The 23,469-nt window shown below is 45.1% G+C and overlaps 1 protein-coding gene, 1 long non-coding RNA gene and 1 pseudogene across 2 annotated transcripts; 2 read left to right on the top strand and 1 right to left on the bottom strand.

Moving 5' to 3' along the window:
* The first annotated feature begins 1,879 nt into the window (after window positions 1–1,879).
* Window positions 1,880–8,017, top strand: LOC4351904 (uncharacterized). Its single transcript, XM_015764825.3, has 8 exons — window positions 1,880–2,950; window positions 3,193–3,315; window positions 3,404–3,470; window positions 3,871–3,974; window positions 4,058–4,160; window positions 4,363–4,661; window positions 6,731–7,036; window positions 7,126–8,017. The coding sequence occupies exons 1-8, from the start codon at window positions 1,922–1,924 to the stop codon at window positions 7,456–7,458; spliced, it is 2,364 nt and encodes a 787-aa protein (XP_015620311.1). The 5' UTR covers window positions 1,880–1,921; the 3' UTR covers window positions 7,459–8,017.
* A 1,900-nt stretch (window positions 8,018–9,917) lies between these two features.
* On the bottom strand, window positions 9,918–18,476 carry LOC107279644 (uncharacterized). The gene is made up of 3 exons (XR_003239967.2): window positions 17,999–18,476; window positions 11,310–11,414; window positions 9,918–10,529 (listed from the first exon to the last, which is right to left on the bottom strand). It is a non-coding gene; the product is annotated as an uncharacterized lncRNA (long non-coding RNA).
* Window positions 18,477–19,526: 1,050 nt separating this feature from the next.
* LOC107277211 (uncharacterized) lies at window positions 19,527–23,162 on the top strand (annotated as a pseudogene).
* The last annotated feature ends 307 nt before the right edge of the window (window positions 23,163–23,469 follow it).

Raw genomic sequence — 23,469 nt, forward strand, 5'->3', positions numbered from 1 at the left:
AAGCCATCATTTAGAAACTATTCACCATTGGATTCAGATGGAGACAAAAATAGGGATATGCAACCAAAGTCATTAGATCAAGGGTTAATTTGATCCATGCCACTATAAATTTGGCTATTCAGAAAAAATATCATTACAATTCGTGTGTTTGTAACAGCGACATTGTAATTTTACAAAATTATAACTGTGCCTCTGCCGTCACTTTTCCCATCTCTCCCCTGCCTTTTCCATCTTCTCCTTCCTTCTCCCGTTTTCTTCCCCTTTCTGCCTTCTCTCTTCGCTCCTTCTCCACGGGCCGAACGACGCGAGGCGCGGTGAGTTGAGAGTGGCAGCGATAGAGGGAGGGAAAGGGGGTCGCGGCGACGGAGTTGCTAGTCGGCAGTCGTGAGGAGGCGGTCTCGTAGTCGGTGCTCGATCCGGTGTGGCGGCGGCGTTGGGGCAAGCTCGATCTGGCGTGGCGGCAGTGTTGGGGTGAGCCAGCACAGGAGGAGATGGCGCGCCGGCGGATGGACGCGGCGGCCGGCACGTGATGGCGCAGGCGGGATGGCGTCCCGAGGCCGGGGCGGCGGGCAAGAGCGGCATGAAGAGGAGGCCGACGCGGGGCGAGGCAGGCAGCAGTGGGGAGCAAAGGAAGGTGTTGCTGCCGCCGCCGGCCGCTACCGCCGGGAGAGGAGCATGAGGACGAGGGCCCTACCGCCGCGGTGCAGCCCGCCCCCAACGCCACTGCCCGCCGGTTTTATGTTATTTTCTATATATGACTTACAAACACGCTATAGATAGAACTTTAAATTTTAGACGTTTATTACAGCTTTATAAAGAACCATATGTTGTATATAAATATCTTAAAAAATGATATAACCAAAAATAAGAGAAATGGAGGATAGTGTCATGGGAAGGCAGAGATGATGAAAACACATCAACTCATGCAACACTGTAGATGATGATAAATAATAATAAAATTATACTACCCGTTGATATTTCTTGACGACATTAAGTAGAGGCAATGGCACCAGACATATTAGTCGGTATTTTCTTACGATCAAGGATATAATCCGCAAGTGCAAAGATATACCGTTGTTGCATTTCACCTTAAAATATTTCCAAGGTGTCTTATTTTTAATCTCAAGTGAAGATATGGTAAGAGTGTACTATGTTATTAATGTACATCACACTTAAGTGATCGAAATCTCATGCAAGGGTTAGTCAATTATGAATAAGGGTATGTTGACACATATATGGATCAATCAAGCTAACTCTCTCTAAATGACAATATAGACTAAGCGGAGAAGAATGAGAACTAAAATTTTGGGAACTAAAATTTTAGGCATCTCTCGGAGAAGGGGGTGTTTTTAGGCCAAATTAGGTTTTGGCTGTCTCAATATAGGGTTTTTGGCACGGTCATTTTTTCTAGTTAAGGCTGTGTTTAGTTCCCTTCAAACTTTCAAAAATTCCGTTACATCAAATGTTTCGACACATGTATGGAGCATTAAATGTGGACGAAAAAAATGCTAATGACAGATTAATTAGGCTTAATAAATTTGTCTCGCAGTTTACAGGCGGAATCTGTAATTTATTTTGTTATTAGTCTACGTTTAATACTTGAAATTTTTTTTAGACCAAGGGCATTACGCCCTCATCTCCATTTCTAGAAATGAAAGTTTAATATATTTTAAATGTGTATCCGTATACGTTAAAATTTTTTTTAAGGAGAAACTAAACACGGCCGAAGTGAAAAAAAAAATACGACTCCATAGTTTTAGCCAATCTGAATAAAAAACCAGCCGAACACAGCCAAAACCCACATCTCGGTTCGGCCCGGTTCAGTGGTCGGTCTTGAGCAAAATCAAATCATCTTTTTTCCCCCACCCTTTGGACTCTCGTCAGTCGTCGGAAACCCTCGACCAATCTCACAACCCTCTCCATGGCCGCCTCCGTCTCGCCCGCCGCCTCCCCTCCCCGCCGCCACCGCCACCGCCACGACGACTCCCCTCCCCGCCGCCGCCGCCGCCACGACGACGACTCCCCGCGCCACCGCGACGACCGCAAGCGCCGCGCCTCCCCGTCCCCGTCCCCGTCCCCCTCCCCCTCCGACCGCGACGCCGACCGCCACCGCGGCAAATCTAGGGCTTCCCCGCCCCGCCGCCCCCGCGATTCCGACCCCGCCGAGAGCAACGGAGGAGGAGCACCCAAGCCTGGCGGGGACAACGGCGGCGACCGCTCCCCCCGCCGCGCTAGGGTGCCCGATGCGGAGGAGGAGGGTGGTGACCGCAGGAGGAGGCCGTCCCGGGTTTCCGACGACGACAAGGAGGGCGGCCGCCGCCGGAGGAGGCGCTCCACCGACTCCGACGACGAGAGAGGCGACCGCCACCGGAGGCGCCACCGCCGCCGGAGCCCCAGCTCGGAGTCCTCTGATGGTGGCCGTAGCCGTCGCCACCGTCGTGACGAGAGCTCCAGGCGGCAGAGAGATGAGAGGCGCCGGGACAGGGGCGGTCGCGAGGAGCGACGCAGGAGCCCTGATAGGAAGGAGCCGACTCCGCCGCTGCCCCCGCCACCGCCGCTCTTGCCGGAGTTGATACCCGGCCGCACAGGAGGAATCTACATCCCGCCTTTCCGCATGGCGCAGATGATGAGGGAGGTAGAGGACAAGTCGAGTCCCGAGTACCAGCGTCTCAGCTGGGATGCTCTCAAGAAGAGTATCAATGGTCTGGTGAACAAGGTGAATGCCACCAACATAAAGAATATAGTGCCCGAGCTGTTCGCCGAGAACCTGGTTCGTGGAAGGGGGCTCTTCTGCCAATCGTGCATCAAGTCGCAGATGGCTTCGCCTGGCTTCACAGATGTGTTTGCTGCACTTGTCGCGGTTGTAAATACCAAGTTCCCTGAGATTGGCCGCCTGCTTCTTGTTCGTGTTGTGCTTCAGCTCAAGAGGGCATATAAGCGAAATGACAAGGTAACTTTCCTCAATTCTCCTTTTCAGCTTGACATGTAATGTAAGATACTGCTACTGGCTCAAACATAACTAGTATGGAAGACCTTGGTTAGTTTTATGCCATGTTGGAGTGATGTCTGGCCTGAATTCTAGTCAAGGTTTCTAGCACTGTTTGAAAACGAACACTTCATAAGATTATCTATTGCTTAATTTTATGTTTTTGCATATGCAATGTTTTAAACAACAGCTCTTGGTTGTTGCAGCCACAATTGCTTGCAGCAACCAAATTCATAGCACACTTGGTTAACCAGGTTGTTGCTCATGAGCTCGTGGCGCTGGAGCTTCTTACCGTGCTGCTTGAGAACCCAACTGATGATAGTGTTGAGGTGCACTCTTGTTTTTGAGTACCTTTGTATTAATCAGAACTTCATTTTGTGCAATATCTGAAGTATGGATATATTTCTTGTCTGACAGGTAGCAGTGGGGTTTGTTAAAGAGTGTGGGGCAATGCTACAGGACTTGTCTCCACAAGGGCTTCATGGTAGGTTCTTTATATCACCTGTTATTACAAGTGCTTATTTTGACTGCATGACTTGTTGAACCTGTTGGCTAGCACAACAGTGTTTCACGATATTTTTTGGACTTAGGAATGGTATTCATTTCATCTGTGTGATATTGGACATGTGAACTGTACAGTACCAAACAGTGAGTTTAATTGCTGTTAACCTTAAAAATGTACAAGGAATAGGTTAGGTGAAGTCATGCTACCTAACACAGTCCAATTCAGGTTTACCTGTGACAATTGTGTAATTTGAACACTTGTGCTGTTGCTAAATGTAGTTTTATTTGTCCCAAAAATTAACTAAAGCAAACCATTGCTCAATTTTTTTCATCTTCTTCCATTATTGTTTTCAATGGATTTGCCTTCTCAATCTTTGCAGCTATTTTCGAAAGATTTCGAGGTATTCTTCATGAAGGTGAAATAGACAAGCGTGTGCAATTTTTAATTGAAGGACTGTTTGCAATTAGAAAGGCTAAATTTCAGGTATGCTCATATTGTTACTAATATTTTCAGGTATTCTTCGTGAATGCTTGTAACAAATTCTGACCTGTATCTTATATGTGAAGGGATTCCCTGCTATCCGTCCAGAGTTGGATCTTGTGGAGCAGGAAGACCAATTTACTCATGAGATATCCCTTGAAGATGAGCTAGACCCAGAGACTAATCTAAGTGAGCTTTTATTTCTTCTGTGAACATATTCACTTTGCTACATTTATGAGATAAAAGCTTGTGTTAGTTTTGTTTGGAATACGACGCTTTTATTGGAGTTTCAGACACCAGTTCAATTCCCATAGGAATCTCGAAACTTTCCTGCATTTCATGTGTCTTAAGACTTCTGTGTGCTATTGCACTTACCTTTTCCAACCTGCAGATGTTTTCAGGGCAAATCCTAATTTTGCTGAAGATGAGAAGGCGTATGAGAACCTAAAAAGAAGCATCCTGGGAGCAGAATCTTCTGATGATGAAGAAGGGTCTGATGATGCTTCTGATGAGGACGCTGAAGAAGAATCTGACGATGAAGAGGATGAAGAGCAGATGGAGATTAGGGATCAAACTGAGACTAATCTCATTAACCTTCGAAGAACCATATATTTGACAATTATGTCGAGTGTTGATTTTGAAGAAGCTGGTCACAAGCTTCTAAAAATTAAACTCGAGCCTGGCCAAGAGGTAAGTATTGTAGGTTGACTTATTTCTTTATATTAGAACTTGGAACAAATTGTTGTGGTAATGCATGAACTTTATTGTCTCAACAATGGTTTTATTTGCCATCTGTGTAGTTATTATGCTAATTGTCTTTCTAGAAAATTGTGTCAAATTCTTAGCATTAGTACAATGCAGCAATTTGTAGTTAATGCCTCCATTTACATATGGTTTATAAGTACCATTTGCTTCATTTGGCTCCTTTCTTGTAATTTAGGTTATTTACATGGTGGGGGTTCTTAAGGAACAATAATAAGGATTCAATTGTACATGTAACTTTCTGTCATGGGCTTTGGGTTGGTCGTCCTAGGCCCATTGGATAGGATTAGGGTTTGTTAGGATTAGATTAAGGACTCCTCCATCTATATAAGGAGGGATCCTATCCTAGGTCAGTTAGGCATTAGATCAAGATTTATCTTAGTGCCCATCGGCCTGCCTTCTCAGTGCAACAGAGAGCGTCGCGCTGTTTAGGTTCAGGACCGTTCCTTGTTATTTCATCTACTATAATCCAATCTATCCCTATTCATCCCGATTCTTCTCCACATAATCCTTGCCCATGACAACTTGGTATTAGAGCTTCGGTTCCGTGCCCATGGGTACCGAGATCGCTGCGGTTCCCAACATCAGCGAAGGCCTTGCCAAGATCTCAAAGAAGATGATGGACTTGGCGGCGCAACTCCAGGTTTTGGCGGCTCAATCAGCCGAGCAGGCCATGCCTCTCGGAGCCGCCGAGCGATCCGACCGGCGGGCCATGACGTTCCTGCGCCCACGGCAGCAGGACTTCAAGCGCCGTTTGCGGAGCAGGATGCGTCACATGCAGCAGCCAAAGGTGGCATCAACAGCACCACCTCTGCCCAAGCCGCCTCCAAGGGGTCTTCGACCTAGTTGTTGGGCCTGTCGATGGCGTTGTCACCTCCAACCGAGATGGCACGGTTTCCGGCAGGAGCAGGGATGGCGGCGCGGTTTTTGGAAGCGGCAGGAACAGCAGAGCTGTTTCCATCGCTACTTTCAACAGCGGCGGTGGAGAAAACGGCGACTTCTGTTACCTTGGAGTCACGGTGTGAAGCAGGGTCATCACGTTCTTTTGGGGATGGCACTGAATACGATAGAGGGAGATAGGGATTCTGTTTTCCCTCAGCTACGCCAATTAAATGGGCCAGACTGGTGGACTGGGCTTCGATCAGCAGCTAGCCCATGTTGGCTTAGATATGCTTATCACACGGGTCAGTCAAGTTGGGCTTTTAGATTTGGATTGTGGCGTGGGCCTAAATTTCCATACAGGGCTTCAGGATGGGGTCCTCCTGTCTATGTTCTTGATGACAATATAAGAGTAGGGTTGTTTGCAATAGTATTAGTTATATATATATTTATAATAAGCCAAGATGTAAAAGGCTTAAGAGTCTTAGTTTAGGTTATGATGTTTTGTTGAGTCTAGCAGGGTCCGCTGCAGCTCGAGGACGAGCTGCTCAAAAAGAGGGGAGTAATGTCATGGGCTTTGGGTTGGTCGTCCTAGGCCCATTGGATAGGATTAGGGTTTGTTAGGATTAGATTAAGGACTCCTCCATCTATATAAGAAGGGATCCTATCCTAGGTTAGTTAGGCATTAGATCAAGATTTATCTTATTGCCCATCGGCCTGCCTTCTCAGTGCGACAGAGAGCGTCGCGCCGTTTAGGTTCAGGACCGTTCCTTGTTATTTCATCTACTATAATCCAATCTATCCCTATTCATCCCGATTCTTCTCCTCATAATCCTTGCCCATGACACTTTCAGGTCCAGTTGATAAGCTTATTCAAATCATCTGCTAGTTTACACTTATTGCATTGATCAGACCTAACTACTAAATAATAACATATGCTAGGATGAAAAATCGATGGTCAAAAAGCTTCCAGATGGTTTGTTTTTTCACAATACAGTACTTGATGTCAAACAATCCCTCTTCAATTTGCATAATCAGATTGGTTCTTTTAGTTCTTCAGTGCTGAATTTGCCAGACATATTATTTTCCCCTAAGCCAACTGTCTGTTTCATTGACAGATGGAATTGTGCATCATGCTTCTCGAGTGTTGCAGTCAGGAGAGAACTTATCTTCGATATTATGGATTATTGGGCCAACGATTTTGCATGATTAACAAAGTTTACCAGGAGAACTTTGAGAAGTGTTTTGTGCAGCAGTATTCCATGATACATCGTCTTGAAACAAATAAGCTAAGGAATGTTGCTAAATTTTTTGCACATCTGTTGGGTACTGATGCACTTCCTTGGCACGTTTTGGCCTACATCAGATTGACTGAGGAGGACACAACGTCTTCATCTCGAATTTTCATTAAAATACTCTTCCAGGTATGTTGTTAATGTTCTGCTTTTATTTACTATGTCAACTCATCTTTTATCAAAGTAGACAATTGAAGTATATGTTTATTGTTATGCAGGAGTTGTCTGAACATCTTGGTATTCGTCTACTCAACGAGAAACTGAATGATCCCAACATGCAAGATTCATTTGATTCAATATTCCCAAAGGATCATCCAAAGAATACAAGGTTCTCCATAAATTTTTTCACCTCCATTGGTCTTGGGGGTATCACAGAGACCCTGAGAGAGTACTTGAAGAATATGCCTCGACTGATAATGCAACAACAGAAACCCGCCTCTTCTGAGTCGGGATCAAGTGATTCAGGATCTGCTTCAGACAGCTCCAGCTCAGAGTCAGAATCGAGCTCTGATGAGAGTGACAAGAAGAGAAGCAAGAGGCGGAAGAGGTAAGAGAATGAAGAAAATTAATTGCACTGTTGCTTCTGGGATGCAACTGTTGTTAGATCAGCATCGTCAGATTTGGCTGTTCTGTTGGATCCTCCTGTATTTGTATCCATGTGCAAAATCAGATATAGCTGTTGGTGCTTGTTGAATTGAGGACCCAATCATAATCTGAACCCCAATAGCTGTGAATCTGTGATGGTGTAAGATATTAAGCGAGCTAGTATTGGTTCCTACCTTCAAACCATGTGAGACAAGCCAAATCGCCAGCAATCCTCACAGGAAACTGGAATTCTAATTTTCCTTTCATATGCTTTAGGCAGTGCAAGTTTTGTATCTTGAGAAATTATCTTCTTACGGTCTGTAGTTTTGCAACAGTACTGAGCTAAGCAGGAAGCGATCAACAGTAATGTATGTGCAAGTTGTAGTGTTTCTGCCCCTATGTGGTGAGCCTTGCTCATCTGTTGGTATACTGCTGTTTTCGTGGTGTTATTATGGGCATCACCAGCATTTTTGTGTATCATTAGTATCTTTGAGGAAGTATTACAGAAAAATCATTGGTTTATCATGGTGGCAGCGTTGAAGTTTTACGGCAACATAATCGGTGTTTACATGGCAGTATAACCTGTTTTGTGGTAGCAACTGGCACGGATATCAAGGGCGTTTTGTGGATATGCAAGTTTATGGAGATATTGTGAATATCACGCGTATTTTCTGTTCCATAAAGGTACCATAGTCCATGGAGTAGTTCCTGATAAAAATATATGTAAAAATATTCACTACTAGAAAGAATATTTTATCGCTCAAAAATTCTAACTACTTTGTGATTTGTTTTAGAGATGCAACATCCAAAAATACCCTCCCACCTCCACCACAAGGCCCTCCTTCCCTCCCACCTCCACCACAAGCCCCTCCTTCCTTGGACGAGGGCAAAGCTCGCTAGCTTGCCCGAGGAAAGTGAGGCAGCAACTGTCGGTGAGCCCTTGGAAGCGACGAGAAGGTAACAGTAATTTAGAATGAGCCCTTAGACCCCTATTTGAAACAAAGTAAAAACCATAGAAAATCTAGAGGATTTTATTATATAATCCTTTGTTTATTGTTTCCTATCAATTCTTTTGAAATTCCCGAGGAATGAACCTTGCTAGGACAATTTTGAAAGAAAATAAGCATGAGGTCTCATCACCTCATGTTTTTCTCTTTTAGTGTCTAAAATTTCTACGATTTTTCTATGTGCTAATCAAACGATAGGTTTTGATTGGTTACAACTAAGGCTGCCAATGGATTGAAATCTAGCCCTCATTCACCCCAACCCAAAGCAATCGACCTAGTTTACCCAATCCAAACCATTCCACATAATCATTTTTTAAACCCCACCCAACCCAGCCCACATGTTGCTTTCACCCAAACCAGTGTTGGAATTAATAGGCGGGCTAAGGCCCATTCGAAGATTAATTCGTTGGAAAATCACAAAAGCCCACCTCATAAGTTGACATGCATATGGAGTTTAGTACCACCTTGTTTATTCTAGGAGAGGGGGACCTCCTTAAAAGAGAGGATGCCCTCCTAGCCCCTTGAAGCATGTGTGGTGGAGAGAAGAGGGGGATCACACGCGCGCGCTCGCTTGCCTTGCCTGGCAGGCGGCGCGCGTGCACGACGTACGCGTTGAATGGTCCGCAAAATTGGCTCCTCACCCTTGCGCAGATGCAGCCTCCTTTTGCAGTTTTGTTTTGCTGCGGAAATTCGGATTTGTTTTGTTTTGGAAACATTCCGAAAAATCTGGTGCTGCGGGCGCCCTGATCAAGCGACCTATCTCTATATAAACCGAGCCGCCGCCTTCACACAACATACGCGAAATCAATCTAGGGTTTGCCTCCTACTCTGTGCTGCGCCGTCGCTCGTAGACTACTCCATCCCGCTCGTCGGCGTGCACCGGCGATCGGGAGAGCAGGTCTCCAGAACCTCTGGATTCGACGTCCTGCACCGGGAGAAGGCGGCAATAAGGTTTTTCGGAAGCGCTTCGCGCGACTGCTCCCTGTTCGTCCGTGACGGCTCGCCTTTCTCTCCGCTCGCGTGCTGCGCGCCTTCGTCGACGCCCACAGCCGCGAGTAGTTCTTGCCGAGCAATCGATCTTTTCGCCACCTCGGTACGTGTTCGATATGTTACGCATATTTGATCTGTTCATATTTTACTGCTTAGTTTACATGTGTAGATCTAATGATACGTTCATGCTAGTTTACATCTGCAATGTCTTGATTTATTTATGGAATAAATTAAATCATTATATGCTTATAATTTCAACAACAGTCCAATCCATAAGTTGAACCCGTATGCCAACCCATGGATCCTACCCATGACCAACCCGCCAAGTATGCATGTAGCCTTGTTTTCTTTGGTCTGCGCCAACACAGCAGCAGTGCAGCACAACAATTCAAAACAACGATGTATGAAAAAAGCAGCAAGAAGACAAATGGTCAAACAATAATATATACGTCATGCTTCTCATTAAATTTGCAAATAAATCCAGATGAAAATTAACTGAGCACAGCCTAATTTTTTTTTTTGAGAAACACAGTACAAACGCAGGCGCTCACAACATGCGCACACTCACCCCTATGAACGCACACACGCACACCCTACTCCTATGAGCACCTCCGGAAGACTGGGCCGGCATATCTTGAGATTGACGAAGTCACCACAGGCGCCTCGCTGTCGACGGGTACGTCGCCTACCACTGAAAGAATAATTAGCCGTAAATGCGAGCACCCGTGTCAAATCTAGGATTTGAACCCGGGTGGGCTGGTTCCACCACAAGGAACCTAACCAGTTGAGCTATGCTCACTTCGCTGAGCACAGCCTAAATTAATCAGACTTTACTGAACTTTCTTAATATTACATGAATACACAACTCATATGATTGGGCAAGCAAATACTTGCTACTTTTGCAGTTCGGAGGAGCTAGAATACTTCATTCGTTTTAGCTTCATTCTTGAAATTACATTAGGACCACCAATGACAATCTCTCCCTGAGGTATTGGGGAGTCACTTGTTAAGTAGTATCCATCTTCTGATCAGTCAATCAGCTGGAGAATATAATTACAAATATGTTAAGCATGGGTGAGATGCCAACATATAATAGTGACTTAGACTAATATGGAGATCAATCAGATATTATACTGAAAAAAGATCAGCAAATTACAAATATCAAAGCAGAGTAGACAAGATCACTATATGCTCCGATTAATTCTTTGACTTGGATCCCAAATAATTTGTTAGCTGCAACTATTTCTCACTATAATTTGTGGTAATTCATTTATAAAAAGATAAGCTAGTAACACTCCTTCTAACTTGCCTTCTAACCTTACAATAGTCTCATATGACTAGGTTGTGTGAAGGGAAAAATTTGGACAACTATTACAAATCTCCTTTGCCCTTTGTCACATTTTGAGAAAAAATATTTTGACAATTGAATGACCCTGGAGGAAGTGGCCTTTATGTTCGGTAGTTTGGTACTATATTCAATATATGCATTGACATGAATCAAGGCCAAGTAGGATAATGTATTAGATAATGCAAGTTTCAAATGTTTGTTACATAAAAAAAAGATCATGATAAAATATTTCTATTCCAAGAGTGCGATTCTTGCAAGCCAAGTCAACTATTTTCTCCAAGTAAGGTAGGGCTATGGCTGCCCAATGGGTTGGTTGCACAGCCAGGTTCCAACAAATGTATATTAGTTAATATTAAATTTTTTAAAGGATTTGATTTCAAATTTTAACTCATTATTCACCAACTAATTCAAGACAAAGCATCAAAAAGACAAACTTGCAGAGGAAAATTGGATGTAGTTTACTACTGACAACCTGACTTCCCTTAGTTTCTTCTCTAAACTTGTCAACATGAAGAACCTCACATGAGCCACAAATCACGGAAACTGTTACAGTTCTTTGATTACAGGAAGCAAATACCTGAAAGAACATAACACCATCAAAGAAATGTAGTAAGTTATTCTCATTTATGATTTATCACAACAAGAACAATCAGTTCCTCACCGTAAAAATTTGGCAATATATTGCCACACGAGAGAAGCATAAAAAATGTCTAATCTAATTTATCGATACATGAGGTTTCCAGCACTACAGATTTCCAGCACTATTTAAAAGCCAAATGTGAATTACATAGATTTTTCATGCTATTTAAAAGAACTATTGATAATGCCAATTACATACTTCCCCTAGCCAAAAGAAATCCTCCTACCCAAATTACATATTCTTCACAATGGTTAGTTGGCTCACCACAAAAGAACCGGAGTTGTCAAAAGGAGAGCTGAAAGTATATACACCACAAAACATGCAAGGATTTGGCCTGGTAGAGGACCATCACTTGACAAATAGTTATAGAATTGTTAACTAATTAATGCACTGCACATTACAATACAGTGTTGTCGTAAACATCAACATGCAGCAAGCTAGAGGTGCTGTACTACCTTTAGACAAACCAAGTCAATCACAAGTCTAAGCACACACATATACATATAACATAGGGACTTATGCATTTTTTAAATAACTGCTAAAATGTAAAAGTTCTAGGAGTAACTGCTAATATTCCTAAATCAAGGCAGCAGCAATGGTCCAATAAATAAGCAAATGTGACAGATATTATACCTTTAATCCCCCTGTTTTTTGGCTCTATACAGCTAATCTTTCGCATAAACAAGTGCCTCGAGCACCTATATAGCTAATCTTTCGCACAAACAAGTGCCTCGAGCATCTCTGAATGAACTTCTTGTGTCTCCAAGAATCCTTCCTCCACTGCTGAAATCAGACTCTGAGGGCACGGTGCTAAGTGGAATTGTAAGAAAGTCTAGCACAAACAAGTGCCTCGAGCACCTATACAGCTAATCTTTCGCACAAACAAGTGCCTCGAGCATCTCTGGTGTCAATGAACTTCTTGTGTTTCCAAGAATCCTTCCTCCACTGCTGAAAGCAGACTCTGAGGGCACAGTGCTAAGTGGAATTGCAAGAAAGTCTCGAGCCATAATTGCCAACACAGGAAACTTCTTGGCATTTTTCTTCCACCATGCCAAAACATCAAAATCCTCACTATCATCCTCACACACTTCTAAATATGTATCAATCTTTGTCTTGTGAGTACGTGCAACCTTCCAGTTTGACTTGAAGAGGGTGAATTCATGCTCTAAGCTTTCTTTTGCCCAAAACTAGTGAGCCTACAACACTCCCTCATTAGACTGTGACATGTAGGATACACTCCTTTTTCTTGCAATTCCTTCGTATACACGAAAGTATGATTTCATCTCCTCTATAATAGAGTCCACCTTACTTTCAACATTAAACCCATGGGGAGACACTTTCTCATAAAAAAAAAAATCTAAATAGTCTCTTTTCCTTCTTGGATCTAACACAGTGGTAATAACAAGTGCCAAATTGGAGTTGTTTGCCAATTTTTCATCTCAATATTTTGCAAACTTAGTGTGCATAGGACCAGCCAATCGTGTCAAAACATCGCTGGTTTGCCAATCAGGATCACTTAAAGCATGACATATACAAAGAATATGGGGCAAGAATGTGTGTGCAGCTGGTGTCCTATGAGCTGACTGTTGGTATTTCTTAAAGTCACAGATAGAATCCGCAAGCGCACAGAAGATACCGATGTAGCACTTCACCCAGGAGTATTCCAAGGTATCGATTTCCACAGAGAACGTGTGTGTCAGCTCTTCTCCAGATTCATTAAGGACATGAAGTTAAGATAGGCTAAAGGTAGAGAGGATTTACTAGTGAGAGACAGTATCTACAAAAACCTCTATTTAATCCTAACGCGGTGCTTCAGGCGCTGGTCAGCCCACTGCTCCCAGATATGGCTCTACAACGTACCTGGATAGAGAGGACTTTAGTGTACTTGAGTTCTGTCACCACCTCTACACCTACCTCAAACCTACTTTGGGATACGAAGCAAACATAAGAAATTAACTACCCAGCCACCACGTCTGCGCAGTTAATAACTACTTTAGTGTTTATAACTCTCTCAAGCAATCACTATATTTTAATGGACTATAGTGAACAATGTTTCGTACGTTGATTAAAACTAACTAAGAGGTAACTCTCACGGAATAAATCTTAATTACTCAGAATGATATTCAATTAAAACAGAAGTAATTAACAAAATAAAAGAAATAAGAAGAGGATTACCGACAACTCCGGAATTTCTCCGACTTCCTCTACTCTACTCTCTCCCTAATCTAGTATACAAAAAAGTACAATAGAGTCTCTTGTAATTCAGCTCATGCTTTGGTGTGTGTTGGAATGAAGGATGAGAGGGGTATTTATAGTGTGAGTTTGCTTGGGAGTGTAGAGATCCTCCATGGCATCCAATGGGCATCTTCATCCTCCATGAGCCAAGTGTCCATTTTATGACGGTTTCCACCGGTGAAAACGCCCATAACCATCATTGGGGAGCGGTTTGCTACTAAACGCAAACTGGGCCTAGGCCAGTGGCCTCTGTCAGGGTTCGGCCGAACCCTGGCTGGCTCCGTTGGCCCCGGTTTTCGGCCTGGACACTCATTTTGGGCCCCTCATTTTATTGGTATGGATGTTTGGCCCATTTGGAGGTGTTTAATTGGGTTTTTGTGTCCAAAACTCCATAAGTTCGGATACGAGTTTGATTCTCCTCCTCCTTCATATATATTTCTTCTCAACTTAGGTTGTTTGTCACCTGCATATGAATATACACCAACACTCATGGAAATTGTTAGGAATAAACCCTACCACTATGTTGGATGTTTTATATTTATGGTCTTATGCAGGTATTGACGGCGTTAATTTGGTACTTAACAGCTGCCAACACTGACACACCTCTAGTAACCTCTTCAAAAGCCTTAAGAAATTCACATATTGATTCAGGAGTGAAGTGCACCAGCGGTACCTAAACTTGTGTGGGTGTGTCATCTGGATCCTTAAACTCTCAAAATGCATTTTTGGGTCCCCGAACTTGTCTTTGGTATCATATAGGTCCAAACGGGCTCCGATCTGCTCCATCCGCTGACGTGGTGTCCACGGTAACGCTACGGGTCAGTTGGGACCCACATGTCAGCTCTGTGCATCATCTCCACCGCCCTGGGAGCCAAGAGAGAGAGAGAGAGAGCAGGAAAGAGAGACGCCGGCGGTGCTCGACGCATCACGCGTGGCCAGGACGTGGCAACGCTGAGCTCCTCCCTTTTCTTCCTCAGACGTGTCGCCTTCTCTTCTACATTCTTCTGGAGCCGAACTACTCGGACGAGAGAGAGCCCTATGCCTCTCCGTCGCCCACATTCTCGTCGTCAATCGTGAAGAAGATGACGCTCGCTGTTGCCGACAAGTCGTCTCTATCGCCAAATCTTTCCCATTCCAAACTTCCCACATCATGCCGAGCAAATCTCCTTTTGACCCCATCTCGTTTTATCCACTGCAGCAACGGAAACGCGACCTTGCCCATGAGAGCTCCGGAACTCGCACCAGGCGCCGCCGCCATGACGTCGTCGCTGTTCCGGTCGACATGGTCCATCTCAAGCCAAGCCATCGCGCCAAAGTCATCGCCTCACCATCATGGCCAAAAGCCCTCAAGAAATTTTAAGAATCGTGCACAGACGAGGGAGATCGCCGTCATCTTCTCCAACTCCGGTCGCCGAGTGCCATCGCCAATTCCTCTCTCCCCGGTGAGCCACGGACTAATTAATCGTGCATGCAACTCTTTAGGGACCTCACTAACCACCCATGCACCTTCTCTAAGCATTCCACCGCTCAAGCGAGCCGTCGCCGTGAAGCCGACGTTATCCACCACCGCCGGGCTGTCTTTTCCATTACCGCTGTTACCCAGACCTCGCCATGCCGCAATCAAGTTCCAGTGAGCACTCAGGGACCTGCTAGACTCGCATGCATGCATTTTTTTGCACTAAATCGGGCTGGGACTCTACATGCACAGGCGTATTGAAGACCACCGCCGCTCGCGACACCACTGGCATCGATTCCGGCCACCTCTAGCGACGAGACCACCTTCAACAGGATCACAAGGAAGTCCTCAGCATTTCTTCTTGTGGTTGTGTCGGCCGAAGAATCGCCGTTCGTCAACGGCATCGTCTTGAAGGAACGCCGGCCGGCGAACTCTGCGGCTGCTGCTGCTTTCTCCCTGTGCCTATGACAGGTGGGCTCCGCTCCATTAGCACGTACAGGATTTGATTAGAGTAAGTTTAAAACATGTAAGGTTCTTTCTGTAAATATTGTTATCATATCATATTATAAATATGACTGACATGTGAGTCCCCACTGATACGTAGGCGCTACCGTGGCATGCCACGTCAGCGGATGGAGCGGGTCGGTGCCCGTTTGGACCTATATGACACCTAAGACAAGTTTAGGGACATAAAAATACATTTTGAGAGTTTAGGGACCTAGATGACACATCCGCACAAGTTTAGGGACCGCTGATGCACTTCACTCTTGATTCAGCCTGCAACCATTCTTGGTCAGTTGGTAGAACTTCACAATTTTCAGAGGTATAGCTATTGAAGACAGCTTTGTAAGACAATATTTCTCTAATCATCTTGAAGGTCGAGTTCCAATGGGTTGGTACATCAAGAGCGAAACCAGATTTTGGAGGAAGACTTTTACTAGAAGCAATTGAATTAAACGCTTGAATGCGTGAGGGTGAATGCTCAATGTACTTTAGGATCTCACGGATCTTATCTATTGCCACATGAATCACCCTCATTCCATCTTGAACCAACAAATTGAAGATGTGTGCACAACACCTCACATGAAACTGTTTACCTTCCAAAACCAACTCATCCTTAAGAGTTTTCACTAATTCTTGACAAGCAACGGTGTTGTTACTAGCATTGTCTAAAGTCAAGGTGAACAGCTTGCTACTTAAGCCCCACTCAGTCAAACACCTCATCATGGCTTCTTCAATTGCAAAACTAGTGTGTGAATACTTCAGAGGCTTCAAACTTATAATTTTCTTTTTATTTTGAATACTGCATCAACATAATGGGCCGTGACAACCATGTATCCTAAGTTTTGATTTGAGGTCCACATGTCCGATGTTAGGCATACACGCGAATCAAGATTTTCTAATTCAGCATGCAATTCTTGTTTCAGCCTATTGTAATAGTTGTAAATCTTGTCACGGATTGATTGACGGCCCACAAGTTTAAAGGTTGGCTGCATGGACGCCATCCAATCATCCAAGTAGGGATCCTCAATTTTATGGAATGGTATCTCAGCATGGATGAAATATTTTATCATAAGCTCTTTAGTTTTTTTAGATCAAACACGAAATTTTCCACAGGTTTTTTCCTAATTGTTGATATAAACCTATTTCTAACTTCACCATCAACTAGTGGATAAGATTAAATAATATGGTTTATGAGATGGCTAGTTCCTTATTTTCTAGTCGCTGAAAACATTAATCAACAATATTTGCATTGTGCTTTTGGAAGGCCATCTATCATGACAAGCTCCTGCTCAAAATGTTCCCACACTTTTGCTCTTTTACGTGTTTGTGAAGGCAATTCATGGCTAGAGCTATTGGCAGATGAACTTTCAGAATTTTGCATAGACATGTTTAATAAACCTGTGTTTGACAAGACTAGAAAATTAATATACTTGTGCAGAATTAATATTTACATTTACTGCTTGTGCTAAAAACTAGTGAAATGATAAGCACCATGCCACCATGAGTCCATGACAATATCAGTATAAACAGAGATAAGTGCGAAAAGTAATAAGAATAGTGATAATCAACAGAGTTAGGAGATAGTCATTCAGATCCAACATAAACCTCTAGTTATAAATATATAATGCTTTGAACCAACATACGCCTAAGTTTCCTTTTACTAATGACATATATTACATATGGGAGGGATTAATATCTGCAAATCATGGTATAATCTTGCTAAATTATCCACTTTTCAGATGCAAATCTACACAGCAGAAAAAGAAAATGACAAAGATAGACTCTCCCGAATGCTACAAGCTAATCTGCATGACAAAAAAAAAGAGGGCAGATTGTCCTCCCAACCATCCAGGAGTACAATGGGGGCAAATTTTTTCCATGGTTGACTATCATTGAAGTTCATGCCACTAACAGCATAATCAAGAACTGACAACTACTTCCTACATTTCACAATATAAGTCATTCTAGCATTTCCCACATTCATATTGATGTTAATGAATCTAGATAAATATATATGTCTAGAATCATTAACATCAATATGAATGTGAGAAATATTAGAATGACTTACATTGTGAAACGGAGGGAAACGGAGGGAGTAATAAGTTTTTATAATCTGGAAAGTTTCCTTTTTTTTCCTACTTTCTTCATGAAGATACAACTTTTTTTCTCGCGAGGGAAGTTAGCAAAGGTAAAAGTGATTGCAGGACAACCAAAATAGGATTAATATTAAGTCAAACCTTCCCACGTCGAAAGCAGCAATGGAAGCCTGAACAGCAATCAGCATGGAACTGAATTAATCCAAAAGAAGTGAAAAAAAGGTCAAAACCTCGTTGGCGCCGTCGATGGCGAGGTCGATGCGTGGGTGGTCGATGGCGAGGTTATCGAGGGTGGAGAGCAGGATGCCGAGCGACTGCGCCTACCCAATCCCGCCGCCACCTCCCCTTTTCTTGAAGCGACCTCCTCCTTGTAGAAGCCTGAAGCGACCTCCCTCTCGGGCTCTCGGCGGCCTCCTCCTTGCAGAACGGGAGCAAGTCTGGAGATGGTGGCGGCGCGCGGCGGTGACGGCGAGCGGGTCACGGCGTAGTAGAAGCGACCTCCCTCTCGGCAGCTCCTCCTTGCAGACCGGGAGTGAGTCCGGTGACGGTAGCAGCGCTCGGCGGTGGCGGCGCATGGCGGTGGCGGCTCATAGTGGTGGCGGCTCGTGGCGGTGGCGGCTCGAGGCCGCGGCTAGCGGAGCTGGCGGCGCGCGGCGGTTGCGGCGCACTCTGCACGGGCAAGGGTTTTCTATCGGAATTCGGGAGTTCGGGAGTGGAGTCTAGGGTTTGGGTGTCTTTTGGGGGCTAACCCATGGGCTGAGTCCATGGATTGTCTTCACAGGCCAACCTGTATCCACTCCAGTCCAAACCTCAATTCTTCATAGGCCAACCCACTCCAATCCAAAATTAATATCAACCCACTTGAATTCAACTACCACCATCCAAATTAGCATCCAACCCATTTCACTCAAGGAAAAATCAAGCCACCCCACTAGCAGGCTTAGTTACAACTTTTGTAATTTCTGGTGTTTTTCTGTTCTTTTTCCTTGTAATTGTAATTTTTTTGCTTTTAATGAAAATCACACTGTGAGGTAAAGTCCTGGTACTACTTTAAGTTAAAAAAATAAGATAGTTTGGAGACTTTTCGTATGTTTCAAAATCCTATAGAAATCCAAAAAATACGACATTCTATTTTTATGTTTTTTCTATTTACGTGCTTTCTCAATTCAGGGTTTCAAAGTTACCCTGAAATTTTTGGCAATACTAGATAAGGGTGTGTTTAGTTCACGCCAAAATTGAAAGTTTGGTTAAAATTGGAGCGATGTGACGGAAAAGTTGAAAGTTTATGTATGTAGAAAAGTTTTGATGTGATGGAAAAGTTGAAAGTTTGAAGAAAAATTTTGAAACTAAACTTAGCCTAAGCCAAAGGCTGTGTTTAGTTCATACCAAAATTGAAAGTTTAGTTGAAATTGAAACGATGTGACGGAAAAGTTGGAAGTTTGTGTGTAGAAAAGTTTTGGGATGTGTTTAGTTCCTGAAATTAGGGAGAAGTTTGGGAAAAGTTGGTAGTTTAGAGAAAAAAGTTAGGAGTTTATGTGTGTAGGAAAGTTTTGGATGTGATGTGATGTGATGGAAAGTTAGGAGTGGAAAGTTAGGAGTTGGGGGGAAGTTTAGTATGAACTAAACATAGCCTTGATGTGAAGAAAAAATTGGAAGTTTGAAAAATTATCTTGTAAGTAAACACGGCTAGACTACCTCGCACGTTCTTACCGACTACTACTGCAGGTCTGCAGGCTGCAGCGCACTTGAGTGCAGGAAGGAAGCTCCTGCCAGTCCAATCACTCCTCTTCACTCTTCTTCACTCAAAACCCCAAACCACACCAAAACCCACCTCCGCCGACCACCGCAATGCCCGCCGACGAGGAAACGCCGCTGGTCGAGGAATCCACCGCCGCAATCATCTCCCGCGCCGGGGCCGCCGCCGTCGCCCGATCGGCGTGCTTCCTCCTCCCCCGCGCGGGCGCCACCGCCGCTGCTCTCCCCGGCTGTGCCCCCTGCGCGGGCCCGGTTCTTGGCGACGGCCACCGCGTCGAGTTCTGTGGGTGGCCGTGCTCGTCCGCCCTGTGGCGGCGGTGGGTGGAGAGGCTCCGGCCGCGGCACGAGCCGCTGTGGCGGGAGGTTGGGATCCTGGACGCCGTGCTCGCCACCGCCGCCGCGTGCCCGGTGCGCCGGGACGGCTGGTTGGTGCTCCAGCTCGCCGCGTTCTGGTGTGGGGCGACGAGCTCGTTCGCCTTCCCGTGGGGGGAGGCGACGGTGACGCTGGAGGACGCGGCCGTGCTCGGCGGGCTGCCGCTGCTCGGCGCGCCCGTCACCGCGCGGCTGCCGGGCACGCTCGCCGGCGACGACGCCGCGCTCGAGGCCGTCCGGGCGGCGCTGCACCGGAGCAAGTGTAAGAACTCCACGTATTCCACGTGGCTCCACCACTTCCTCGGGCGCGACGGCGGCGACGGCGACGGAGAAGACACGGAGGCGGAGGCGCAATCGCTGCTCGAGCACGGCGCGTTCCTGGCCACGTGGCTCTCGCTGTACGTGCTCCCGGCGCCGCCGTTCAAGGCGGTCCGGCCGCAGGTCTTCCCCCTCGCCGCGCGGCCAGAGCGTGGCGCTCGCGCCCGCCGCGCTCGCCAGCATCTACAACGACCTCACCGCGCTCAAGTGCCACCTCGCCTCCAGCACCAAGTGGCGCCACCCGTTCGTGGCCTGGGCGCCGCTGCACGTCGTCCAGCTCTGGGCCTGGGAGCGCTTCCCGGAGCTACGCCCCGACAAGGCGGCGACCTCTGCTCACGCCACCGCCGACGGCCATGGCGCGCCACCGCCATGGGCTGCCCGGTGGCACAACGCGCGAACGGAGCTCCAGCCAGCGCACATCCACGCGGTGCTCATGTCACCAATGGAGTTTGAGTGGAGGCCATACGGAAGCAGTGGCTTCGCATTGCAGCTCGACAAGGTTGGCATCTGGATTCATGGCCGGGACATTGCCCGGAGTAGGGAATTGTTGTCGTTCGCGCATTGCCTGCGCCCCTGCGAGCTTGTCGGCCTGCGCTGCGTCGAGCACTACCTCCCGCACCGTGTCGCAAGGCAGCTGGGCTTCGATCAGGACGTTCCCGGGAACGTCCCCCGTGCCAGCTCAAATTCAAGTGTTGCTTGGGCAACATACAAGATGGAGCCTCAGGATGTTAAGTTCACTCTTCCTCGCCATGAACCCGGTGTGACGGTTGAGTATGCGCAATGGTGGGAGCCGTATTCGTCGGCGTGTGCGGCTGCTGTTGCTAATGCTGCAAAGATGAAGCAACTTGATGGTGTTGATTGTCCAAGAAAAAGGAAGGCTGAAGGTTTTGTTGATGGAGACTCTGGCAAAAGGCGGCATTTGGAGATTGCAGAGGATCCAGAGGATGAGATCCCTCTCATTGACAGACAGAACAGTATCACCATGATGGTGAACGGGAGTTCCAATCATGTGGAAATTGTTGGAATTGGGAAGGATTCGATGGCAAGCTGGGCAAGGAATGGTGGAAATGGATCACCTCTCCATAAAAGTACTCAGCAAGCTTTGTCTGATGCAGAGGCAGTTTTGGAGACTACAGTTGGTGAAGATGAAGCATCAGACCATGTTATCGCAGAAGATAAGAAAAACAGCAATACAGGAGATGGTGAATCAGAGGTCTGTTGCCTCGTCGAGGATGCAGCAAGCGACGACAGCAACAAAGCCATTGGACCTGCAGCTTCAGTTACTCGGAAGTCAATACCCAAAGACGTCATGGTGATCAGTGATGATGAATTCGATGAAGAACTCTCAAGCAAGGACGATGAGATGAATACTATTTATCTGAGTTCAGACCCAATGGAAACAACAAAATGTACCTTGCAAAAATTGGATGTGAAAAGGGAGGTGGTTATCACAGGAAATGGTGAGCAGGGTAGTCCACTATTGAAGGAAGTAAGGGTTCATAGCAAATGTTATGACATCATAGAGATCAATGATGATGAGTCTATTGAAGTTACAAGAAAGGAAGATGAGGCGATCGCAATGCATGTGAATTCAGACCCAATGGAAACAACAAAATGTACCTTGCAAGAATTGGATGCGAAAAGGGAGGTGGTTATCACAGGAAATAGTGAGCAGGGTAGTCCAGTATTGAAGGAAGTAAGGGTTCATAGCAAATGTTATGACATCATAGATATCAATGATGATGAGTCTATTGAAGTTACAAGAAAGGAAGATGAGGCGATCGCAATGCATGTGAATTCAGACCCAATGGAAACAACAAAATGTACCTTGCAAGAATTGGATGTGAAAAGGGAGGTGGTTATCACAGGAGATGGTGAGCAGGGTAGTCCTCTATTGAAGGAAGTTAGGGTGCAAAGCAAATGTTATGACATCATAGAGATTGATGATGAGTCTGGTGAAGTTACAAGCAAGGGAGAGGAGGCGATCACAATGCATTTGAATTCACCCATGTTGGACAAAATAGCATCCACATTGAGAGAGGCAAATGAGGAAAGCAAGCCAGGCAACACAAGTGATAAGCGGGAAAACTCAGTGTTGAAGGACATGCCGCGAAACAATTGCGATTCCGAGGACGCTACCGTTCTAAACGATATCACCCTCAGAAAAGAACTGGCTGAAGTAACTCATGTCTCTAGTGCTCAAATTAATATTGATACCTCAGAAGCATCCACTAAAGAAATGAGGGCATGCATTACTTCAGGGGAGGCAGATAAGAGAGGCAAGCTCAACAAGAAAAGGCTAGCTGCTTTGGAAGGTGATGAAAAAGAAAATGAAGATATGTCAGTATCAAACCAAGAAATAGGATCTCACATGGATTGCCAAGAAGTCAATAAGAAAGGTATGGTAACTGATGAACTGACATTATATCCTACACATCAGTCTAGCAGAAGCAAATGAAATACCGCTAAATTTGTTGCTAATGCATTCCTTTTATCCTTTTTCTTTTGTAGGAAACAATGAAAGTTCTTCTAGCATTCTGGTGGATGGAAATGCTGATCATGTCAAGAAAACAGTTTCTACTAAGACGCCCTGCAAAAATGCAGATCAAGAAGGTTTCCACCAAAGCAGCGAAGTCGGAATGGAAGAAATGGTTAGAGGGGCATCTGAAGCTCAACAAGCACAAAAGGCTCAACTGGAAGCAGCAATCGATGGTCTCAAGGAAGAGATTGCAATGCTAGAGAGGCAGGTCAGGGATACTAACCCTAGGAAAGCTTGATGTTTAACTTCAGAATATGTAATAGGTTCTTGGGAGTTTAGATGGCATCTCCTGATGTTGGTGAATCTCTTTAGTATTAAGCAGATGTTCTGTGTTTGGTCAGTAACTTGGATAAACCCTATTGTCTAATGTCTATGCATTAGAAGATCTACTTAGTGACACATTACTGATATGTTCTCAATTTTGCTCTTGCTGGCTCCTCTTTGGACTAATGGTTGAATGGAAGTAACTTTGTCAAAAATGATGCACATATCGACAGTTTTTTTTTTATTTCTTTTAGTTCTAACTGACATCCAAGCTGGGTATCCTATTTTACATGACCGATTGGGTATTGCAATAGAGTGAATGCACATAATCACTAAGATAAAAACAAAATCTAAGTTGGAATTCGTGCTTACAATTGTGCTTCGCTAGCCTTTTCTTTAAGAACATGATCAGGATGACATAGCTAAAATCAAGACATAAAGGTTTGATAGGAA

Source organism: Oryza sativa, chromosome 12, assembly GCF_034140825.1.
Source record: "Oryza sativa Japonica Group chromosome 12, ASM3414082v1".
NCBI classification, from domain to species: Eukaryota; Viridiplantae; Streptophyta; class Magnoliopsida; order Poales; family Poaceae; genus Oryza; species Oryza sativa.